The sequence below is a fragment of the Sinocyclocheilus grahami genome, unplaced genomic scaffold, assembly GCF_001515645.1.
Source record: "Sinocyclocheilus grahami isolate Dianchi unplaced genomic scaffold, SAMN03320097.WGS_v1.1 scaffold16.1, whole genome shotgun sequence".
Classification (NCBI taxonomy): domain Eukaryota; kingdom Metazoa; phylum Chordata; class Actinopteri; order Cypriniformes; family Cyprinidae; genus Sinocyclocheilus; species Sinocyclocheilus grahami.
The window spans coordinates 1,377,939-1,401,959 of NW_015505195.1; the positions used below are offsets into that span (position 1 = coordinate 1,377,939).

At 37.1% G+C, this 24,021-nt stretch overlaps 1 protein-coding gene across 7 annotated transcripts in view; it reads left to right on the forward strand.

The window, feature by feature from the left end:
* The window catches only part of elavl4 (ELAV like neuron-specific RNA binding protein 4), an 82,966-nt gene that overhangs the window by 53,249 nt on the left and 5,696 nt on the right, over positions 1-24,021 (forward strand). For 4 of the 7 annotated variants that reach the window (XM_016228669.1, XM_016228690.1, XM_016228684.1 and 1 more), the window contains exons 4-7: positions 4,108-4,211; positions 12,576-12,729; positions 18,869-18,964; positions 21,056-21,281. In XM_016228669.1, the coding sequence (XP_016084155.1) occupies positions 4,108-4,211; positions 12,576-12,729; positions 18,869-18,964; positions 21,056-21,281 (580 nt within the window). Of the gene's footprint in view, positions 1-4,107; positions 4,212-12,575; positions 12,730-18,868; positions 18,965-21,046; positions 21,282-24,021 lie in introns of all 7 variants that reach the window. The other 3 variants (XM_016228706.1, XM_016228714.1, XM_016228698.1) reach the window with 2 other exon arrangements.

Sequence of the window (24,021 nt, forward strand, 5' to 3'; positions counted from 1 at the left end):
ATTTGTAATTTTACAGATTATTACTCCTTTATTCTCCAAACTTTGAATATTGTTACCTTTTACCTACGGAGGTACTGAATAGGTACACTGTAATTACAAAAAAGTTACGCTGTAAATTCTGTTTACTTACGCAGTACATTGCGGGTTGTAATCTAAAGCGTTACCTACTTTTTTTCATGCACACACCGTGGGTTCACAAACATGACAACACACTTACGCTGTGCGTCTCTGGGGAACAAAATTACAGCTGTGCATATTATGAACCATATTTTCTGGATCAAAAATATGCACCTAAGTTATAAAATCATGCAGCAGGAGGTCTGTAATACCTGTTATCCGTTAGCATTCCCATTCATCTCAATGGCAGCCATCTCATCTGGCGATGGACCCCCTGGAAATACGTGATTTGTAATCGGCTATCTTTGCTCTTCATGGGACACATCAATTTTGAGCCAAGCACTTGAGCTGAAAATTTCATGACTTATCGCGCTGGATCTGCAGCAAATGACAATGCAGACTGGTTGTCAGTCCACACCAAGCAACTAATCAGTGTAGTAAAAGAGAACAGACAGACAAAAATATTAAAGTAATAGACCATTTATTTGGACCATCAAAATATAATAATAATGAAATAAAATAAGTGGACACCTTCTTCTAGGTTTTTTTTTAAAGAAAGTGACAGTTTTACATTGTAACAAAAAATTATATTTTAGATAGATAGATAGACATTAGACATAGATAGACAACATTTACTAATACATTATTAAAATCAAAAGAACAAAATTGTATTTGTTAACTAATATGAACAAACAATGAATAACTGTATTTTCATTAACATTTAACAAAGATTAATAAATACTGTAACAAATGTATTGTTCATTGTTAGTTAATACATTAACTAATGTTAATAAATGACACCTTACTGCAAAGTGTACACAACCAAAAACTGCTCTGAAGATACAGTATATACTAAAGTCAATTTTAAATTGCATCTGTTGTCTAAAACTGTTAAGACAATGTGTAAAATCATAATAAAAGCATCAATCATGAACACATCGGTTACAAACCCATGAGTATTGAAACACTCTGAATAAAATGTCTAAATCAAAACCTTTTAAATAAAAAATTCACATGAAAGAGTAAACAATGGTTCTTCTAAAAAAGTAACACAGTAATGCTCTCAAATAGAAAAATGTGTATCTATTTAAAGATTTTAAAAGATGTAAGTTCTCAGTGCAGGTTTTAGCATGTTGACAGTTATTGTGAAACTTTAGAATGCTATACCTCTCACTGCGGAGTTGAAACTTGTAATGCAATCCATTTAAAGAATCACTACTAAAAATGCTAAAAACTAGTTAACCACACTAATCGATTAATTATTGGAAAACTAGTCAACCACCCAGCCCATCAGTAGTATGCCTGTATGTCCATAAGCAGGTGCAGCAGCAAGTTGTTTATATAGAGGGAGTTATGTCCGTGTATGCATGTCTGTAATACTGCATGTTTTCTTTGAGGTTGTGCCTCTGTAGTTTGTTACAGAGCACAGATGAGATATAAGATATTTAATAGAGATCAGTTTAAGATTCTGTTAATGTGTCTGTTCGCAGGGAAATTAAATTAGCTAAATAATTGCCTTGCCAAAAAAAGGCCCGTCGAGATTTTCAAAACAACTCGCAGCCTCCTTTCTTTAAAGGAAGTTGGTTTTATTCTTTGTATTGTCATAGACTACAAAGACTAATAATGAAATTATGCACTTAAATTAATAATTAATGAACTCACTAAGGGGTTCGTCTTTTCATTTTCTTGAAATATTAAGAATATGACTCCGTTCCACAACAATCGTTGTAACCCAAGTGTACGTAGGTGTGTGCGCTGGTGCTTTTTTCTTAGCAAACAGCCTGGTTCTGGTCCCCCACTGAGATCTCCACTGTCGCACTGCTGTGTGATGGAGAAGAGATGTGTATTTGTGTGTGTGTGTGTGTGTGATACTGGTGGGAGAAATCCCTTTGACTAAAGCAGTGGCCTTGGTCTGCCTCACCTTATCCTCAGGCAAGAACTCCAAAGGAAGCAAGAACAACTGCTAGCAATGTTATGAAAATGCCATCAGGCAAAGGGGCATTACACAACAGATTGTTTCATGAACCCATTATTGTACGCTCAAACACACAATCATGCAAACACACATCCACCCACACGCACATATACACACAATGAAAATGGCATTACTGGGCATGCCAATGTGGGGCCAAATGCTCTGGGGCACAAAGGGAGGAGAGTGAGGAACACAGCTGAGATGGTGGAGATAGAGAAAGACAAATGGAGAAGTTAGGCACAGAGAGTTCTCGGTGTGTTCTCTGAATGTATCATTATCCAGAACTGAAGTTCTGCATGACAGTGCTTCGGAAACACATTTAATTTACACTAACCTTGCCATTTCTATTTTCCCACACACACTTTCTCACTTTTGGAGATTGGTGCGGCATGTCCAGAATATTTACAACCACATAAATACACTGCTGTCCAAAAGTTTGGGGTTGGTAAGATTTAAATAACTGTTTTCTATCTGAATATAATTTAAAATTATTACTGCGATGGCAAAGCTGAATTTTCAGCAGCCGTTACTCCAGACTGCAGTGTCACATGAATCTTCAGAAATCATTATAATATGCTGATTTGCCGCTCGAAACATTTCTTATTATCTATGTTAAAAGCAGTTGTGCTGCTCTTAATATTTTTGTGAAAATCATGAAACATTTTTTTTCTTAGGATTCTGTGATTAACAGAAATGTTTTGTAATATTATAAATGCCTCTACTGTCACTTTTGATCAATTGAATGCATCCTTGCTGTAAAAAAATACTGACCCCAAACATTTAAACAATGTATAGTATAGAATAGTGTATTATTGATATAAAGCAGTGATTTCACTCAGATCAGCCAAAATCTAAGACTTAAATATGAATTCAAAAATGGCTAACCAAATTAGGACTATGCTATAGACACTTACTGTGCAGGATACATGTCAACAATTGTCTCATTAGCTTCTTTTAGCTAACAATTTAAAAGAAACATCTGAGAATCTTGTGACAGTAAACAGAATTAATGAATTAACAGCAAAAATAATTGGTTTAAACAGATTTTCTTGAACACAATCCTTTCCATCAAACTCACACCATTAGTTGACCCAAAGTTGCTGTTTCAAGCTTGTCAGGATGCTGTAAGCTATGAAAGAGCAGCACCTGAGTACTAAACCACTGTCTAGGATCACAATATTTATATTTAAAGAAACTTTAAAACATCAGTGTCAGGCTTTGAATAGTGCCGTATCGCTGCTTCTCAGTTTTCTGGTTCAGACCGGGGTCTTAATGAACGACAGAGGGATTGGTAATCCTCCGTAATCCAGAGAGAAAGAGGTGGCATGCCGTTTGAAGCGAGGGCAGAGAGAAGTTCTCCATTCACCCCCTGCGGTATCTGGCATGCTTTAGCTTGTGTTTGTTTGGCGCAGGGCATAGCACTCTTTCACATTTGTGATTCACTTTGTGTGTACACTGTGGACTTGGCGCTGTCTGTTTCCATTAATGAGGATAAGTGCAGCGCTGTTCTCGAGTTCCACTGCATTTGTGTAGCAAGATCTTTAAAGAACGAAAAGGAAAGGGAGGGGGGGGGCAGTACCACATAGGCCTTTAGCTGCAGGGTTTCTGTTTAAGTCAAATAGCAGATGATGGCTGCCTCGCCTTCAGAGGAGCAGCAGACGGTTAGAAGAGGTTAAATCAAAATAATTCCACCAAAGTCTCTGTCAGAGGTTTTCAGCGGAAGCTTTCACTTAATGTGCGCTATCCAAACATGAACTCAAACTAGTCACTGCTAGTCAGGCTAATGCTACATATATCATTAAGTGTTAATGTCGTCTATCTCATAATGTATGCGTAGTTCTTGTGATTAATGGTTTTAAGTGGTTTTAAAGAGTTTTTAAGGGTTGGTAAAGAAAAGTGATACACTTTGAAAGGAAGGGTAGTTAAAAGAAATGCTTTCACAGTTTTATGTCTTTCTGCACATTGAATGTTTTAAATTAAAATGTGTCTTTTCTCTTCCTTCGTTGTAACTACAGGGCAGAGTCTTGGCTATGGCTTCGTCAACTACATTGACCCAAAAGATGCAGAGAAAGCCATCAACACGTTAAATGGACTCAGACTTCAGACCAAAACTATTAAGGTACGTGACCACACTAGCAGAAACTGTAAACTTGAATAAGCATTTGCCATAAACAGCTTTGCTATAACAGAAATAAATTACATTTAAAATTCTATTAAAATAGACTTAAATTTAAAATTGTGAAAATATTTCGCAATACTACAGTTTTACTGTATTTCTGGTATTTGTGATCAAATACATTTTTGATTAAAATAAAAACAATCAAAATTTACTGACCCCATCATTTTGAACAGAAATCTGATACATTTTAATTTGTATTCCATGATCATATATAAACCTTTTAATAATTACACTACTGTTTAACATTTTGGGGTTGGTAAGATTTAGTGTGTATACACATATATATACATACAGTGGGTACAGAAAGTATTCAGACCCCCTTAAATTTTTCACTCTTTGTTATATTGCAGCCATTTGCTAAAATCATTTAAGTTAATTTTTTTCCTCATTAATGTACACACAGCACCGCATGTTGACAGAAAAACACAGAATTGTTGACATTTTTGCAGATTTATTAAAAAAGAAAAACTGAAATATCACATGGTCCTAAGTATTCAGACCCTTTGCTCAGTATTTAGTAGCAGCACCTTTTTGATCTAATACAGCCATGAGTCTTTTTGGGAAAGATGCAACAAGTTTTTCACACCTGGATTTGGGGATCCTCTGCCATTCCTCCTTGCAGATCCTCTCCAGTTCTGTCAGGTTGGATGGTAAACGTTGACATGCTAAATAGATGCCTAAAATGTGTCTGGTTTTCACTGTGGAAATTTTGATCTGTTCTATTCTGTCATGCTCTGCTACATTTTATTCCATTCTATTCTGTTCAGACACATTGGTATTTTGTCATATTTTGTTCTATTATGTTTCAATTTTTTTAATTCAGTTTTATTTGGATATATTTTATTCTGATCTAATTTCATATTATTCTTATCTGCCATTTTCAGTTTTTTTTGTCATTCTGATGTTCTATTTGATTCTATTTTATTGTCATTTTATTCTATTTGGTTCTGATGTGTCATTTTATATTCCATTCTATTTGGTTTTGTTATGTTTGATTAATGTTCTGTTTTATTCTATTTTATTCTCTTTTGTCATTCTATCATTCAGTATTCTGATCTGTCATTTTGTTTCCTATTCTATTCAGTTTTGTTATATCAATGTTCGGTTTTATTCCATCTCTATTGTCATTCTATTCTTTTCAGTATTCTTATCTGTCATTTTCTATTCTATTCTGTTTTATGCTTTAGCAATGTTCTGTTTTATTCCATCTCTATTGTAATTATATTCTGTTCAGTATTCTGATCTGTCGTTTTCTCCTTTTCTTTTCTGTTTTATTATATTTTATTCTCTATTGTCATTCTATTCTGTTCAGTATTCTGATTTGTCATTTTCTATTCTATTCTATTCCATTTTGTTCTCTTTTGTCATTCTATTCTGTTGTCATGTTTTTTGTTCTGATCTGTCATTTTCTATTAAATTCTATTTTTTGTGTGTGTGTTTTATCAATGTTATGTTTTATTTCATTTTATTATTTGCCGTCTATTTTATTCTCATAGCTGTTTTGATATTCTATTCAATTCCAGTTATGTTCTATTCTGATCTGGTCTGATTTCCTCTATTCTTTTCTAATGTACTAATTTCTGTTCTATTATTAAATTAAATCATGCAATGAAATAGATCCGCCACTATCTGATGGCTTCCATTTTCCTCAGCAGCATTTGTGGTAAATTTAGAAGCAGCAGCTGGTTTTAACAGTAAATTCTGACTGCTGCTCAAGGCATAATCTGGCTGTGTGTGTGTTTTCATCTGGCCTATAATCCCAGACCTCTCACTTACATCCACCCTAATCTAATCAGATTGGATTTCGCCTGCTTATGAAAATACGGCTCAGTGTGCGTGGCTCAGTAACTCTTAACATAACAGCAAAAGAATGTGTGTGTTTGTGTGTGGGAGCAAGAGAAAGAAAAAAGAGAGACAGGAGAAAGAAAAGACTTGTCAGGACTGTTTTTGAAAGAGCACAGCACAATGCTCACAAACATGGGCGTTTTCCAGAGTGGCAGTGTGTATGTGTTGGCCGGCAGTGTTTCTAGTACTGGTTTCCGCATCAGCTAAGAATCCATCAGAGACAGAATGACTCACTCTGTGTGTATTTGCCGATCATCACAGCTTCCCGCCACGTGGCACTTCTCTCAGTGACAAAACACACTTCTAGGGAGGCAGTGATACACATACATAAACACACTGTTAAAACACTGCACTTTTCAGCCAAACACACCTCAGGTTTTTGTTCCCATCTTAGGGCTACAGCCAAATGACTTCTGAGCTGGTTCTTTTTACCATAGCACAATCCTGAAAAATACACAAAAAAAACATTATAAATTTGGCTGTAATTCATGGCTACTTTGTACTGTGAATCACTCAAAAACTCCTTCTAACAAACCATTTATTCAATCAGTTATTCAAGCAGTTACTGAATTAACATCTGACTCACTGAACTTCAAGTCATCATAGCTGTCATTCAACTCTGACTCGAAATAAACCAACATGTTATGTGAACCACATTAGGAAATGAGAATCGTCAGACTTACGTATGATTACTTATATTTGACATTGCACATTCACAATTTTATATTGATGTTGCCACCATTTTATAAGAGCATTGTGAATTTTACATTAAAATTTTTACTTTTTAAATATTAAATATATTTAAAATATGAATTAACGCATTGTATTATTAATAATAATAAATTAATATTATGTTATAATACATTAACAAATTATGATGATTATTATTTTTGTTATTATAGACTGGTATTACATTTAGAGTCAAGGTATTATGTTTTGAAATCTGAAACACTCAAGTGAGCATACAGCGGTTTGGCCCGAGGGCACAATTTAGTGTAACACAAATTTTCATGCTGTCTGTTGAGGAGTTGTCATAACCTGCAGGAATGATGTTGCTGAGCATACTACTTCTAACCATGTTCAATTTCCTTCTCCGCCACACACTCCAACAAATGCAGACTTACAGGTAATGAAGCAAGATGACTTAGCGTGCCTACGTACACCAACAAAACGCATGGTACTGTGCACTGTGAGGTTCACATGCATGATTGATTTTTTGCTTGCGCACACACACACACGAATACTGGAATCGACACAACCAAAGAAGCTCCCATTTCACACACTGTCTAACCCAAGTGCAAAGCAACAAGAAATTGTCTGTCCTCAATGAAAGCAAAAATGCAATGTGGAGAAGAATTTTGGACCAATTTTGCACTAGACAGGAGCTACCAAGTGTTACCAGTGGTAACAATTTTAGAGTGGGGGGTTTAAAAATGTTCCTTTACATTATTGTCACTCTCCTTAAATCACAGTAATTTGTTTGACGTTTGTTCTTTTTGCTTAGTTCACGAGTCACATTTTATGCGATAATTTCATTCTTAAACCGACCAGAATACACAAAATTTAGTGGGTTTGATGCTTGAAGATTTACCCCCACATGTTCTCTGATTTCTCCACCTACTTATTACTCTCGGTGTTCTACGTATAGATCTTTTAGATTTTTCTTCTTTTTTTTACCTTGATGAAATCAGCATTCACTAGCGATTTATGACATATCAGAAATGATATGCTCTTAATGCAAGTCATACATAATTTTTTAGCCGATTATAATTGGTTGAGTGGGCTAAAAGTCCTTGGCCCCTGAGCAATGAAATACAGAAATAGCAACCAAGCAACAGTCAAAATGTGTCTTTTGTTAATCATCTAGATCTTTTAATCTTCATATTTCCTCTCTCTTCATCCATCCGTCTATCTCAACATGGGTTAGAGAAGCCAATGTCTTTATCTCTTTCGTGTGATCTCTCTTTTACACCTCTCACGCTCTCGGCCCTCCTTGCGCGATCTCCTTTCTCTTACACTCAATGAAACCTCTTATTCAGACCAGCACCAGCCCTCTCAAAAGATGCTCTCCTGCTGTAAAAGGCAGAAAATAGATGAAATTCTCTGTCTTATAACTTCTAATAAGTGTGTTCCAAGGTCATCCTTCTCATAAAGCCTCCATCGTAACCCCACCCCCCATCGAGCCGAGATGAAGACAGACCATCTAATAGCAACAGACAGCTGCGTCTAAGAGTGGATGAACGAAAGAAAGGGGAAAAAAGAAGGAGAGGGTAATTATCCGAAGAGCAGTTCCATGCTCTTTTCAGCCGAGCAAGAAAAACGGCATTTATGAGGGCCCTCCTGCTGAAATAAGCTGATGATGTATATGTTTACAAGAGGCTGTTTAGACGAAAAAAAGGAAGTGAGAAAAGACGTCTTTGGCAGATCGCGATGAGTTTAAATTCTTTCGCAAAACGCCGGTGTCAGATTCAGGGTCTCTCAAGCACATCAGCTAATGCAGGAAGTCTATGAAAACAGATCAACAAAGCTGCATCTCACCAGCTGAAAAATAAAAAAAGATTGAGAGTGAGAATTTCACTCCAGTCACAACTTCCACATGCTTATCATTTTGTTACACACACACTTCTCCATGACACTTCTCCGTTTCTCAGCAAAACTACGGCTTTGCCTTCCTGTCGAGGTGTGATGGGAGAAATCCCACTGGGGGCGAGAAGAGCGTAGCCTTGTGCTGTGAGTTACGTGTATACACACACATACACACACACACACACACAAATTGCTCACAGCAGACAGGGTGTTGATAGATCTGACATCTGGAGCTGCTTGACAGGGCAAGAAAAAAGCAAACAGAAAAGAGGAGATGAAAATGAAAGAAGGGAAGAGAGGAGAGGGAAGAGCCTGCCAGGGTTCCATGCCTTTTGCCTTCTCCATTTAAGTGGATTTGAGGAGATTACGGTGGAGTGTTTAGCATGTTTAGCTCAGCATTTGTAGCAGTGTAACAGCCTGTGATGGCTCTGCTGCCCAAATGTCAGAACTAATGAAAATATGAGATGGAAAGGCTGCTTCAACCATTAATGGGAACAGATTAAATTGATGTAAGCATTAAAAGGGCAGGGAGATAGAAACATCTTCCCATCTTGAATTAAAACTGAATTGCTGTAGTGGGAGAGAGCGAGACAAACAAAAACATGCAATCAACAAGAAAATTCAGAAAATGGATATGTTCGCTCAAAAATAAGAAAACAATTGTTGTCATTCTGTACACTGTTCTCAAATTCTGTACTGTCGATTCAAACCCAAAAGGAGTGGAACACGGAAGGAGACATTTTGAAAAAGTACTGGTCGTTCTTTTTAGTACATATACAATAAATTGGGACTGGAGCTTTGCAGCTTTGAAAAGGACACTAAAGCATCATAAAAGTATCCATATGACTTGTGTGCTATATGTATTTATTATGATTATTAAGCAAAATATTACTTGTCTTTATTATTATTCACATTATAAAAATTCAATTAATAAAGAAGCATTACTATTGCAATAATACTCGAATATTGTAAAATAGAAAAATAGTACTTCATAATGATGATGATAATTTTATTTTATAGAACAACAAAATTACAATACTAATATTTATATCTTTATAACTTACTTTGCCTTTAAATGTTAAATTATAAAGCTTTTATTTTGGTGGAAGTTTCTCTTTTGTTGAAAAAAAAATTCTCATTACATTAAAATGCATGCATTTTTTTCTCATTGAATTTACACAATTCATGTGGGTCATACTTCAGGTAGCAAAATATGGAAATCTGTATCAATACGGAAGAATCACATAAATTCTGAGTCTTCTAAATACACCAACTTTGTGCCATTAATAAATTGGAATTTAAGTCATTATTTATTGAAAATCCTGAGGAACTATTATAAGACTTCATGAGAGAAGTAGTGAAAGTTGAATGATGAACAAATCATTCTTTTGAGTTGGACCTTTTAAAAGAAACAATTGATCTAGTTAACAAAAACCGAAAAGATCAGGTTCCCATATCCAGCACTCTATGTGTCAGTCACAGCAGTTAATAGAGTGGAGGGAAAGAATATTACTGAATAATAACTTAAATTGTGGTCTATTCATCACATGAAACAATTTTTATGAAATGTTTGTTATGAAAGTAGTCATGTGAAAAGAAAATATTTCAAATATGAAAGCAGTCATATGGACTATGATATTTTTGGAACTGAAAAAAGTCTCATGGGTTTGGAAATACATAAGGGTTAGTTAATCATTTTCATTTTTGGGTGAACTATCCTTTTGAAAATAATTAGCATTTAAGAAAATCCAGGATGAGCCACAGCACTGAAGTTTCCCACAAGGAATACTTAAAAAAAATACCTAATTATATCTCTACAATTGTGTAAAGTTCAGTGACATTATGGTATTAAATTTGCCAACGGCTCTGAGATTTGATTGAGAATGGGTACAATGGGTGAAAATTGCATCATGTGTGTAAGAAAAGAAAGAGACTGGTATTGGAAGTTGAAAATAAGTACAGTGTGTTTTAGAGTGTGACAGACACTGTCCAAGGTGCTGCAGAGTTTGACTCGTCGAGTGAGCGCTAGATGGAGGGAGTATGGTGGAATGAGCGCTGTCCAAGGTGCTAGTAAGCACAGTGCGCTGATATTAGAGCGTGTGGGGAATGCGAGAGTGAGAGAACTATAGATGGCTTGGCTCTCACTCTAGGCACAAACAGAAGGTTCCAAAGTGTTATTCAGCACAGATGACAGCCAGCCTTCTCTCTCACAATCACACACAAGCTCTTCCATCATGTGTGTTTTCTGAAAACAAATTAGCCTTTATCATTTACTGCTGTGTTTTCAGTGAGGTTTATGAACCTTATTCTAAAAATGAGTCAATCTGTACAACTGTAGAAAAGAAACTAAAACAGTCCAATTATGTGTAATTAAATCATTGCTTGAATATTTTTTTAATTCACTGTCAATACTTGTATTGACATATAACATGGTCAGACATGTGGTTATTGTACCATTGATGCATTTAATAATTTGTTTCTAGACCTGAACTAGGAAAGTATTTAATAGAAAATTAAGTAATGCTGTAAAAAAATAAAATAAAAATCATGTCACCAACTGCATTTATTAATTTAAGTTAATGTGTATATATATATATATATATATAAATATATATTCTAATACATTTTTAACAACTTCAAACTATTTCAAACTGTATAAACATAAATTACAATAATAAAACATATTATTGTAAATAGAAAAACACACATACACACAGTATTGTTCACTGTTCATATTTTGACATTAGCTGAGCATAATAAAGGCTGTAAAGACCTGAACTAGGAAAGTATTTAATAGAAACATATTTTGTACAATAAGGTAATACTGCAAAAAACTAAATAATGATACTATCTGCATATATTCAGTTAATGTTTTACACAAGTTAATGTTTTACATTTAAACTTAAATTATTAAAAAATTGTTTGCAATAATGAACAATACACACTTATAGACACGCATACACAAAATATTTTTCAATGTTATTATAAAACAATGTATAAATGTATATAAAGTATATTATAAATTATATGATAATATAATTAAATGTAATTAATTAATTAATATAATTAAATTATATAGAAACATTTCAAATAAAATTTAAAAACATTAACCTAGAACAATAAAGACTGTAAGAAATATGCTATTTCATTGCTACTTCATTTCTAGACTTATTTAATTATTTATACAAATAAATTACTTCCCAATATTTAAGTGTTTCTGTTTTTCATTACTTTTGGAGACTTTTCAGAGTAGACTGCAATTATGCCTGTAGTTCAAAGGGTTCATGAACTTCAACCATTGTATTTTGAATACCCAATTTCTTGGGTACATTGTTTCTCTTCAGAAACAGGGTTAGAGGTGGTGAACGTTAATGCTGAATTTACATTTTCATTCCTCCTTTGAGAAAATTTGCAAAGCTCTTTAGATGTCATGTGTATATCCCTTATCTGTGAATGAGCATGGATCACAGAGAATCCCTCACAGCAAGTTGTTCCTTTTCAAACTATTATAATAAGTCAAAGGGATTCTTCATTGTTCTTAAGTGGAGGATTTGGGGGCATTATCTTTCTGAAGTCTCTAGCTGCTCCAGGTCAATGCAAGAATACAGACCACCAGCACAGTGTGAGACAGAACAGGTGCGCAGACGACCTCTGGCATCTGAATGCTGCATATTGCCAATGCAAGATGTAGGTTATAAATCGCCTGAACAAATATCCTACAAAAGTCAAAATGAAATTAAATGTTTAACAAGCACATGTGGAGTTCAAGAGAACAGTTTCCAACATTTTGATATCAAATCCTACCACATAAACCACTATAGTTTGATAATTGCAACAAATGCTCAATGTGTTTGTGTGTTTTTTGTCTTACAGGTTTCATATGCACGGCCCAGTTCGGCTTCTATCCGTGACGCTAATCTGTACGTGAGTGGGCTGCCCAAGACCATGACCCAGAAGGAGCTGGAACAGCTCTTCTCTCAGTACGGACGGATAATCACCTCCCGCATTCTCGTCGACCAGGTCACAGGTATCAGTGGGACCGCTTTTCTCTCACCCTGTAGCATGCAAACAAACAAACAAATAAATTCTCCTATTTCGCATAAAATAATCACACAAATCCACAATCTATTCGAAGATTTTACTTTATTGCGGCCTCTTGAATATATTCAGTACAGTTAAAGCCAAAACATAAGGAATTCTGCAACTCTTTGAGTGATTTGTTGGCTCCATATTAAAGTTGGAGGAAGCCAGGCTTAAATGGCATCATCTAGTCTGATTTTGCAAAAAACAGACTAGTGTGATTTAATAATTTCCATGACATTTAAAAATTTTTTGCTTTAGTCAGACTGGAATCGAACTTGTGTATGTAAAGTGTATGTAAACACACTTAATGTGTACTAATACAGGGTTTCTGCAGGTTTTATGGAGATAAATTTAAGACTTTTTAAGACCAATAAATAAAATTTAAGGAAATTGAATGGAACACAATACATTATTAATATGGTCTTCAGATGTAAAAGTTTTGTATCAGCAACACTTCAAAGACTAAAAATAGAACTTCCAATAGATCTCCATTATTTTTAATTAATATTACAAAAATGACTGTACCATCTGATCACACTGCAAAAAAGTGCAAATTCTGCACATTCTTAAATCAATATACATTTACTAGAGAACCTAAATTATATAAAATAAGGAATCTTGTTTTATGAGAAATTTATCAAAATTGAGTTTGATAAATTCAAAGGAAAAACAAGCCTACGGACAGATATTTGTTCTTTTTTTAAGCATAAACTCAATTAATTTAGTTCAATTTCTCAGAAAACAAGACTTTATATGTTTTTGCATTGCAAGTAAATTTGATTTAAGGATATTTTTATATTTTTATTGGAAAACAAAAAATACTGAGGGATATATATATTTTTTAGTACATGCTACATTTAATAACTTAATTAAACTTAATAACTTAAACTTTAATTTGTTTAAGGGTGACTTTTAAGACTTTTTAAGACCCACAGAAACCCTGAAATAGACACACACAAATACACACCAGCTCAACCATATAGTCATCTTCTGTGTGTAAATGTACATTGTTGTTTGTTTGCATTTGATCATCAAACAGCAGAACCAAGTTCATGACATGGAAAGACTGATGAGTCTATTTTAAAGCATCCAGCCGTCTCCTTGGCCTATCCTTCCTCCAACATTATGAATAAATCAACCAGGATATAAATGGTCATGGAGCTGAATTTCTTACACATTCAATATTTTTTTTTACAACTGCATAATTCATAATGGCACTTACCATGCAAACAATATTGTATAAGCCACAGGAAAATGTACTCCATGTTCTAGTGGTGCCAAACTCTTTCTGAAGAACTGCTGAGGAATGCTGCATGGTCACATGCACACATACACACACACACACACACACACACACACACAGAGGCCTTCCTCCCTTGACACAGATCCTTCCTCTGGCCTTGCAAAGGCTTCCCGGGAGAAAAGGGTCTGGAGGGAGCTTAATGATTCATTAAACCCGAGTTGCTAGAGATTAAGAATCAAGGAGTGTTTTCTTTTTGAAGCTACTGATCGGAGGGCTGCGTAAAGATAGGAGCAAATCTTACAACTCTTCTGTGAAGCCCTAAAAGCCAAACAAGGATTCTGCATCGGTCAAAAAAAAGTTGAACTCTGAAAGAGGGATTAGACGTGTTACTCAAAACCAGTTAATAGTTTAATTAAATCTGACATGAATGTTGACAATTCAGATGAAGTCACCAGTCACATGGGCCATCCATATGCTGACAGGATCTGATCACTGCAAGCCATTAGTTGTACATTTGCCCCATATCTGAATACTGATGTCATTAACAAAACAGAACATTTTGAACAGGTGCATTTATGGCAAAAGAATGATTCACAGCATCTACTCTTGAACTAAGTCACTAATACTGAATTTCTGAATCAGTTGATGCCTCACTGAAACACATTAGTATGGAATACCATGCACAATTAGGATAAATTGTTTATTTTTTGCCAAAAATACTGCAAGAATCATTAAAGGAATTAAGAAAGTATAATCAGAATCTCAACCAAAATCAACTTCTGTCCCTACTCATTAATGTGTAAATCAGTGTGTCAGTTTGGTAGCCCTCACAAAGCTAGCATGATGTCAATCAAGATGGCAATGAGCCATCTGCTACATGCTTCTTAAGGCAAATCTAATTCTGTGTCATATTCCTCTATACGCCACTTTCAAGAAAAACACAGCATCCTGAAATACGACCGAAAGTCATTAATAAAGACAAACACATATGGCATGATAAACTAACAGTGGCTTTGCCTTTCTGAAATAATAATACATCATACATCCTTGTCATAAGTTTCTTGGTAACAATTAGGGAAGCATTTTCTCTGTTCGCCCTCACAGAAATAATGTATTGCGATGGAAGTCCTCTTCCCACATGTCTCATTTATGTAACTCGTTCCCTAGGGTGTGTCTGTTTGTTTTGAGTTTATTGGGGAAACGTGACTAAATTACAGGGATTTGAAAAGCTCTTGAGCATTTGACTGAATCCACGGCATGAATACTTAAACCTAGCTTGTAACCTAAGTGAAGTATGATAGGTTTGGCCCTTTGATCAATAGTCAAATATTCAGAGAGGCTCCACCGAGCCTTGCCTGGCAGTCAATACATGTCCCGTCAATGAGAGCAAATACAATTGATCCATAACGCCGGCTCCTACAAGCTGTGCCTCTTAAGTGAAAAACGACTGCGCTCCCATGAGCTACTTGTAGAAATCCTTCTTTTAAAATGCTACGCTTTCTCCTCTTCCGCCGCCTTTTCTTTTCTCGCTCATTGATATTTTCCTATGACTTGAATTCCATTAACTATACAGTGTGAGCGCGCTGTCAGGAATGGTTTGAAACACAACGTCAAAATGCATTTGAGCCAACGTTGCACGACGAGTGTCCAAATCAATGGAGGGAGCTTAATGATTCATTAAACCCGAGTTGCTAGAGATTAAGAATCAAGGAGTGTTTTCTTTTTGAAGCTACTGATCGGAGGGCTGCGTAAAGATAGGAGCAAATCTTACAACTCTTCTGTGAAGCCCTAAAAGCCAAACAAGGATTCTGCATCGGTCAAAAAAAAGTTGAACTCTGAAAGAGGGATTAGACGTGTTACTCAAAACCAGTTAATAGTTTAATTAAATCTGACATGAATGTTGACAATTCAGATGAAGTCACCAGTCACATGGGCCATCCATATGCTGACAGGATCTGATCACTGCAAGCCATTAGTTGTACATTTGCCCCATATCTGAATACTGATGTCATTAGCAAAACAGAAAATAGTGATTTCGTACTATTTTCTAAGTCACTGTTACTGAATTTCTGAATCAATTGTATACGTATATATATATATATATATATATATATATATATATATATATATATATATTGTCAGTTTGGTACCCTTCACAAAGCTAGCATGATGACAAGATTTGCCTTGATTTTAAGGCATATCTAATTCTGTGTCATTTTCCTCTGTATGCCAGTTTCAAGACACAGCATCCTGAAATAACAACGAAAGTCATTAATAAAGACAAACACATATGGCATGATAAACTAACAGTGGCTTTGCCTTTCTGAAATAATAATACATCATACATCCTTGTCATAAGTTTCTTGGTAACAATTAGGGAAGCATTTTCTCTGTTCGCCCTCACAGAAATAATGTATTGCGATGGAAGTCCTCTTCCCACATGTCTCATTTATGTAACTCGTTCCCTAGGGTGTGTCTGTTTGTTTTGAGTTTATTGGGGAAACGTGACTAAATTACAGGGATTTGAAAAGCTCTTGAGCATTTGACTGAATCCACGGCATGAATACTTAAACCTAGCTTGTAACCTAAGTGAAGTATGATAGGTTTGGCCCTTTGATCAATAGTCAAATATTCAGAGGCTCCACCGAGCCTAGCCTAGCAGTCAATACATGTCCCATCAATGAGAGCAAATACAATTGATCCATAACGCCGGCTCCTACAAGCTGTGCCTCTTAAGTGAAAAACGACTGCGCTCCCATGAGCTACTTGTAGAAATCCCTCTTTTAAAATGCTACGCTTTCTCCTCTTCCGCCGCCTTTTCTTTTCTCGCTCATTGATATTTTCCTATGACTTGAATTCCATTAACTATACAGTGTGAGCGCGCTGTCAGGAATGGTTTGAAACACAACGTCAAAATGCATTTGAGCCAACGTTGCACGACGAGTGTCCAAATCAAAGCCTGTCGAACACAAAGGATCTGTGATGTATACAATGAATCGAGATGCTCCACCAGACATTGACACCGCTGCCTTGGCCTCCAATTACACAAGGACAAACAGATGGATTTATAGCCGTGCGCTGGCAGAACCAGGCAAAGAGCTGCTCAAGTCTTCAAAGACCTTCCTTACTGAGCCTTTTCAAACACCATCTGTAGCACAGCAACTAAAAGTTACATAAAACAAGGACGTCGCTCTCCTTTCTCTGATTAGGCAGAAGCTACGGTGAAAATGTGTACGCTTTTTTTCCCTCATAATATATTTAGCGTACTAGTTTAATAAATGTTCCATACAGTTGGCACAGCCACTTAAAAGTGAGAGAATGAGAGACAATGGAGAGGTGCTTATGTTCAGACAGAGGAGGGAAGGCTTTCATTAACAGCCAAGCTTTTCTGAGCTTTCCCTTTTACCCCAGAGGACTCTCTCTCTCTCTCTCTCTCTCTCTCCTGTACGCAGTAAGTGTTGAGGACCAGAACAGTGGGTGTGCAGTAGAAAGCGCTTTGTCAGGCCGGCTATGGCGGTCTCTTGCCACTGTTTCTTGAGCGCTCGCTCTGTGTGTCACGGTTATTATTAAACTCAGCATTCTCCGGCTTCATGTGTGCTGAGCCGAGATAAGTACAGGTAGAAAGTTACATAAGGTAGGAGTGATTACCGGGAGAATAGTGCTGTTAACTGGCACATTGTAGCCGTAACTCTGTTCGGTTCATGATAAGCGCTAAAAAGGAGCTAGCGGTGGCAGTGTCTCCGGTTTTAGCCCGGCCGCTCGCTTTGTTTAGGCAGCCTGTTATAGAAACGGCTGCAGGCTCATTATGGTAATGTCAGGGAAGTGAGGGGAAAAGAAAAAAGTAAAGCACAGTCAACATTAAGGCGCCCATTTGCATTTTTTAACCGTCAAACTGCGAGCTTTTTTCTGGACCCTAATTTTAGCGATTCTGCAGGCGTCTGATAGATCGTCAGCTGTTTGCTGAGTCGCAGCCTGAATGACATTGGTCAGCACTATTTCTACCCGAGGAAACTGAGATCCCATCACAATTTCATTAGTTGTGTTAGTGCACAATGCAGAAACCCTCTGGATTGAATCATACTACAGACTACCTACCCTAAGGCTCTAAATTCAAATTACGGAACTGAACCAGAATTTAAAGGTTTTCTTAATTCAATTCCGAATGATACACGACCCTAAATTTATGACTTATGGCAAACGTAGTCTATGTTTGGGATGGAATACTAGCATACTGGTACTCCTGCATACTGTGCATATATAATAAAAAAAGTAAAGTAGTATGTTTGTATGATTTTTCCAAACATAGCCATATCATAAGTTTGGTAGGACTTGACCTTTAACATCTGAGTCCATGTCTGGCAATGACTTCACAGGCAGCATTTTGTGTATGGAGATGCCATCAAAAGAAACTGGTTTTAGATAGGCTTCCAAGTCACATCTAATGAGCTAAAACAACAAAAAAAAGTCTAGTTGTTTCTATTTATTCCACCAACCATCAAACCGCACATTGTGGGATATGCAGAGGAAACGTCTCTGCTGCCTTCAAAAGCAAATAAGGCATTATGGTAGACAGGATGTTACCAGACACTGGATTTGGACATGTCTTGATGCCTTCCTCTCCCAGATTTTGGACTCAGTCGGTCTTTGTGTTCATCCTAAACAAGCAAAAGCAAAGATAGCATATAGTTTATGTCAGATCCATCAGTTCATTCCTGCACACTTTTAACTGACAGACAGAAACAAAAAGTCGTCTAGTTTTGGATCAAAATGTTATGAAACGGAATGTGTAATCTCTTGTATTTTTAGATACTTGAGCTGTTGCATGTCAAATGTCTTCTAGACAGAGAGAGGAACCGAGAGAGGAGGTGTCATTCCCAGTTTCCTCTATCTGCTCCACTTTCGAAGGATTCGGCTTTGACCTCAACATCACTCTGCGGTGAGCACGAAGCTAACCGTGCATCCTAAACTCTCTGGAATAATGCATGCTTTTCGTTCCTCGAGCCTTTACTTCTGACGGTCTAATTAAAGAGAGCAGGTTTTAGGAAGGGAGAGGGAAAAGTGAAAAGCTGTCAGGAATGACTCACGCTGCGAGGGAAAGAAAGTAATGCAGCCGCAGTCTGAATGAAAGCTCACTGCATTGAAAAGATTGTGTGCAAATATTTGTTTGCAGAACGGAACGTATCAAAAGACACTGCTTTGAATAGACAATCAGGCAGCACAACAGAAAACATCAATACTAGCGGGTGACAGCTGAGAGAGTGAGAGGAGAACGAACTGACAATATAGAAAGCAGACACACACACTCGGCACTCGCACACAAATACGTGTTCATTGTATTATGCAAATTGCCCTCTTGGCAAGTCGTCTCCACACGCACCTCCTCAGAGCAGAAGGATCGTCTCATTAAAAACCAACCCAACAAAAGACCTCCCAGTATGCCAGGCTCTTTTAAATGCTACTTTCAGGTAGCGTCAAAACCATTGCCTTGGAAACCACGGAAATGTCGCGGACAAGCTGCATACCATGAGGCGGCGTGTGGCCGTCAGCTGCCGCAAAGCAGACACAGCGTGAGGCCGTCGCACACACGCGCTCAATTTCCACACCAGCGGGGCGACAGCATCAATATCGCCATACTCTCTCATGAAGAAAAAAAAGAAATTACACATCTGCCTAACAGCACCGGAATGCTGGCCGGCCAATAGAATTTCCCCATTCTATTGCGCCTCATTTGCATAATGTGACTCCAGCAATAGGATCCGTCACACAGGCTGCATATCACGGTCATTTGTCGTTTTCAACGCCAAATCATTTTCGGTCTCTAAATATAGATATGAATCACTCTGAAAGAAGGTGTGCAAGACAGGAAGTGTGTGCATTTGTGTGTTTGGTGCATTAAAGTCATGTTGGAAAGATCGTATTTACTAGTTGAACACACATGAAGGCCAACACAAAGTCCTAATTATGAATGGCGATGGATTTATATGTTTTTATAAGTTTCTTTAAAGAAGTAGTTCACTTACAAATAAAAATTTGCTCACGCCTAAGCCATCCAAGATATACGTAGCCGAGTTTCTCAGAACAGATTTGGAAAAACGTAGCATTACGTGCACTTGCTCACCAATGGATCCTCTGCAGTGAATGGGTGTCGTCAGAATGAGAGATCAAACAGCTGATGAAAACATCAAAATAATCCACAATTAATCAAAATGATTCCAGTATATGTATTCATATCTTGTGAAGTGAAATGATGCGTGTTTGTAATAAATTCATTGCTTCTGTCCAAAATCCATAATAACGCTTCCTCCAGTGAAAAAGTCCATCCCCTGTTGTCCTCTCACATCAAAATCCACCTACATGTTTGTTTAGAACTGTTTTGGATTGTTTTCAAATGAGGCAACATTTTCCACTAATTAACAGGAAGCAATGGTTTGACGTTTTAATGATGGATTTGTTTCTTGCAAACACAGCTTTTCACTTCCCAAGACGTTAATTTATGGACTGGACTGCAAATTTCCATTTTTGGGTGAACTATTCCCCAACTATTATAGTTGGGGGCATGTCAGTGAAAAAAACAAGACATTCTGACGGCACCCATTCACTGCAAAGGATCCATTGGTGAGCAAGTGATGTAATGCTAAATTTCTCCAAATTTGATCCAACGAAGAAATAAACTCATCTACATCTTGGATGGCCTGTAAATTTTCAGCAAATTTCCATTTTTGGGTGAACTATTCCCCAACTATTATAGTTGGGGGCATGTCAGTGAAAAAAACATGTCGGATACAATGGACATAGCATCTGTTTTTAAAAGAAGAGAAAAATCTAGCTGAAATTTTTGTAGAAAAGGTGCATTACCATCTTGCTCCGACCAAAGCGACTTGAACACACTGGCATTGTAATTACAACTTTCCAACACGTAAATACGAACTTTCCAGGAGGACTTGAACATACCATTAATGTTGCTGTTGCAGACCGGATAAAGCCAGTAAGCGTATGGTGTGTTGTTTCTGGTGTGCTGGCCCCACAGGTGGCTCGCGGGGTGTGGGCTTTATTCGCTTTGATAAGAGGATAGAAGCGGAGGAAGCCATCAAGGGTCTGAATGGACAGAAGCCCTCAGGTGCTGCCGAGCCCATTACGGTGAAGTTTGCCAACAACCCCAGCCAGAAGACAAGCCAGGCACTACTGTCGCAGCTGTACCAATCCCCCAACCGCCGCTACCCTGGACCCCTCCACCACCAAGCGCAGAGGTTCAGGTGAATACAATCAGTCTACAATAATAATATGTATATTTTCTTACATAGCTTCCTTTGAAACTCACATAAAATTTGGTGGAATTGCAAGGCAAAATAGGTGTCTGGATTATGAAACTGTTAGAGCTCAAGCTGTGTGTCACGTCACCACTGAGGAATAGCTGCTCCCAAAAACCTGCAGAAACAAAATGAAAATATTCAGGAAAAGAAACCGAAGCGAAGGACTGATAAGAGACAGTGGGGTTCTGTCATTCACAATGTCCCTCTTATTTCGTTTTCCTCATACACCATCCTCCCCCTTCTTTAATTTCACATCTGTTCCTTTCATTTCAGTTCAGCAGGCCAGCAATAACTTCACTCTGGCAGCTAACTCCTTTACAGCCCTGGGCAGCGCTTCTCAACCTTTTTAAAGGCAATGTGAAGTGAATTTTCTCTATCGTACCCAAACACTACGCATCTAGTTAGTCACAGGCAACAATAACAACAACTTTTTGATCCCGCCATTGAATTGCAAGGTCTTTGCTTAAGATCTCCTTTCCTCGCAGGCCAATTCACATTAACTATGAGTCATGTCTTATGAGCTTCCAGCTGGCAAAGCCTGCCAAAATACATGGTCATCTTGCAGTGAAATTTTATTGCTTAATAGCAGCAGATATCAATTCACAATCAAGCAGACATTGAATAAACAGGTGCATCTCAATAAATTAGAATGTCGTGGAAAAGTTCATTTATTTCAGTAATTCAACTCAAAGAGTGTTAGCTTTAGCCATTTAGCATAATTTTACTTAGTGTTTTTGTGCTTTTAGGACATGAAGAACTTGGTTTCTTGGTTTACCACTGCTTATACATGCAATTTACGTATGCAAACTTATTTTGAACATTGGCAACTGGGTATAATGTTATGTTCCAGGGCTCCTGTACTGAAAAAAAAATACATTATGAATTGCACATAACTTTTGAGGTCAGAGTTCACCTAAAAATTAAATACTTTTACACATCTCTGTTAACAATCGTATGAATGGAAGCATAACGGACTCTAGTATGCAGCTCATAAGAACCATTAAAAATATTTCATTATTCAGCTGTATCATAAATATAAAATACTTTGGATGAGTTACAGTCTATCTCCTCTAGACGCATGAACTGTCGGTGTGATGTTTACTTTAAAGCAAGAGATCTTTTGTTTAGACAAACAGGACTCGTCAAGCAATTAGCACTGCACAGCAATACTGATAATAGAAATCAGTAATTAATTCCTCATACATCACAAGCACTTATTATTGAAGAGATCTGAAAAGGTTGAGTCCTATTTGCATGTATTAGTCGGCTGTACAAAGGCCTCATTGTGTTGTGTGTGTGTTTGGAGAGGAAGTGTGAAAAGCTGTAGGCCAGGCCAAGCGGGGTTGAGATACGCCTGCATATATCTAACACATCGCCTGCTCTTGCACCTCAGAGCCCTCTCTCCAATTAACTAATTTACCCACAAAGCAACCTGCCTACCTAATTGGCATCTTAATGACTCGACACTGAATGTCCTCGTTTAATTTTGGCTTCATTTTTTTCTCCAAGTTCACAGAAGGCAGAGTCACCAACTGTTGACCCACTGCGAAGAGGGAGGGCCAGCATGTGTACGTGTGTGTTTGTCTGGAGAAGTTTAGTTTGAAATGTGAGAAAGCAGTAATTAGCCCTCTCTTCCATCTTGCAGTTTTAATAGGAAATGAGACAAGGCCGAGCCGAGTGAGGGACGGAGGTCACAGAGTAGCCAAACAGACAGAAGCCTAAAATAAGAATGACTGATGGGGAAGGAAAGCTTAATATACCGGCCCGCTGGGTCACTGGGGCTAATAGAGAGACCGCACAAGAAAGAGACAGCAAGAGGAAGAACGGGCACTCCCAGTTAATGCTGCATTACATCCTGCCTACAACTTCATTGAAATGTCATTTTATATTAAAGTTTTCAGGTAGGCTGAAGGATGGCCCCAGACCAATTTCATCTAGCATATTACTAGCATATTATCTGCACATGTTCAGACACCAAGATTCATTCTTAATATATCATTCGGAGTATTTTTTTATGATTCATTTATTTCTCTTTTTGAGTTTTATTTTCAATTTGCTCATATCCTTCTTAATCATTCTTTAATTGTCACTATAGAAATACATTACAGTATTGCAATTTACTCGAAATATACACATTCTGTTCTGGGCGAATTTAACCGAATTCTCCAATTTACTGTTATATATATACAGTATATATATATATACAGTATCTCACAGAAGTGAGTACACCCCTCACATTTTTGTAAATATTTTATTATATCTTTTCATGTGACAACACTGAAGAAATGACACTTTACAACAATGTAAAGTAGTGAATGTACAGCTTGTATAACAGTGTAAATTTGCTGTTCCCTCAAAATAACTCAACACATAGCCATTAATGTCTAAACCGCTGGCCACAAAAGTGAGTACACCCCTAAGTGAAAATGTCCATATTGGGCCCAATTAGCCATTTTCTCTCCCCGGTGTCATGTGACTCATTAGTGTTACAAGGTCTCAGGTGTGAATGGGGAGCAGGTGTGTTAAATTTGGTGTTATCGCTCTCACTCTCTCATACTGGTCACTGGAAGTTCAACATGGTACCTCATGGCAAAGAACTCTCTGAGGATCTGAAAAAAATAATTGTTGCTCTACATAAAGATGGTGTAGGCTATAAGAAGATTGCCAAGACCCTGAAACTGAG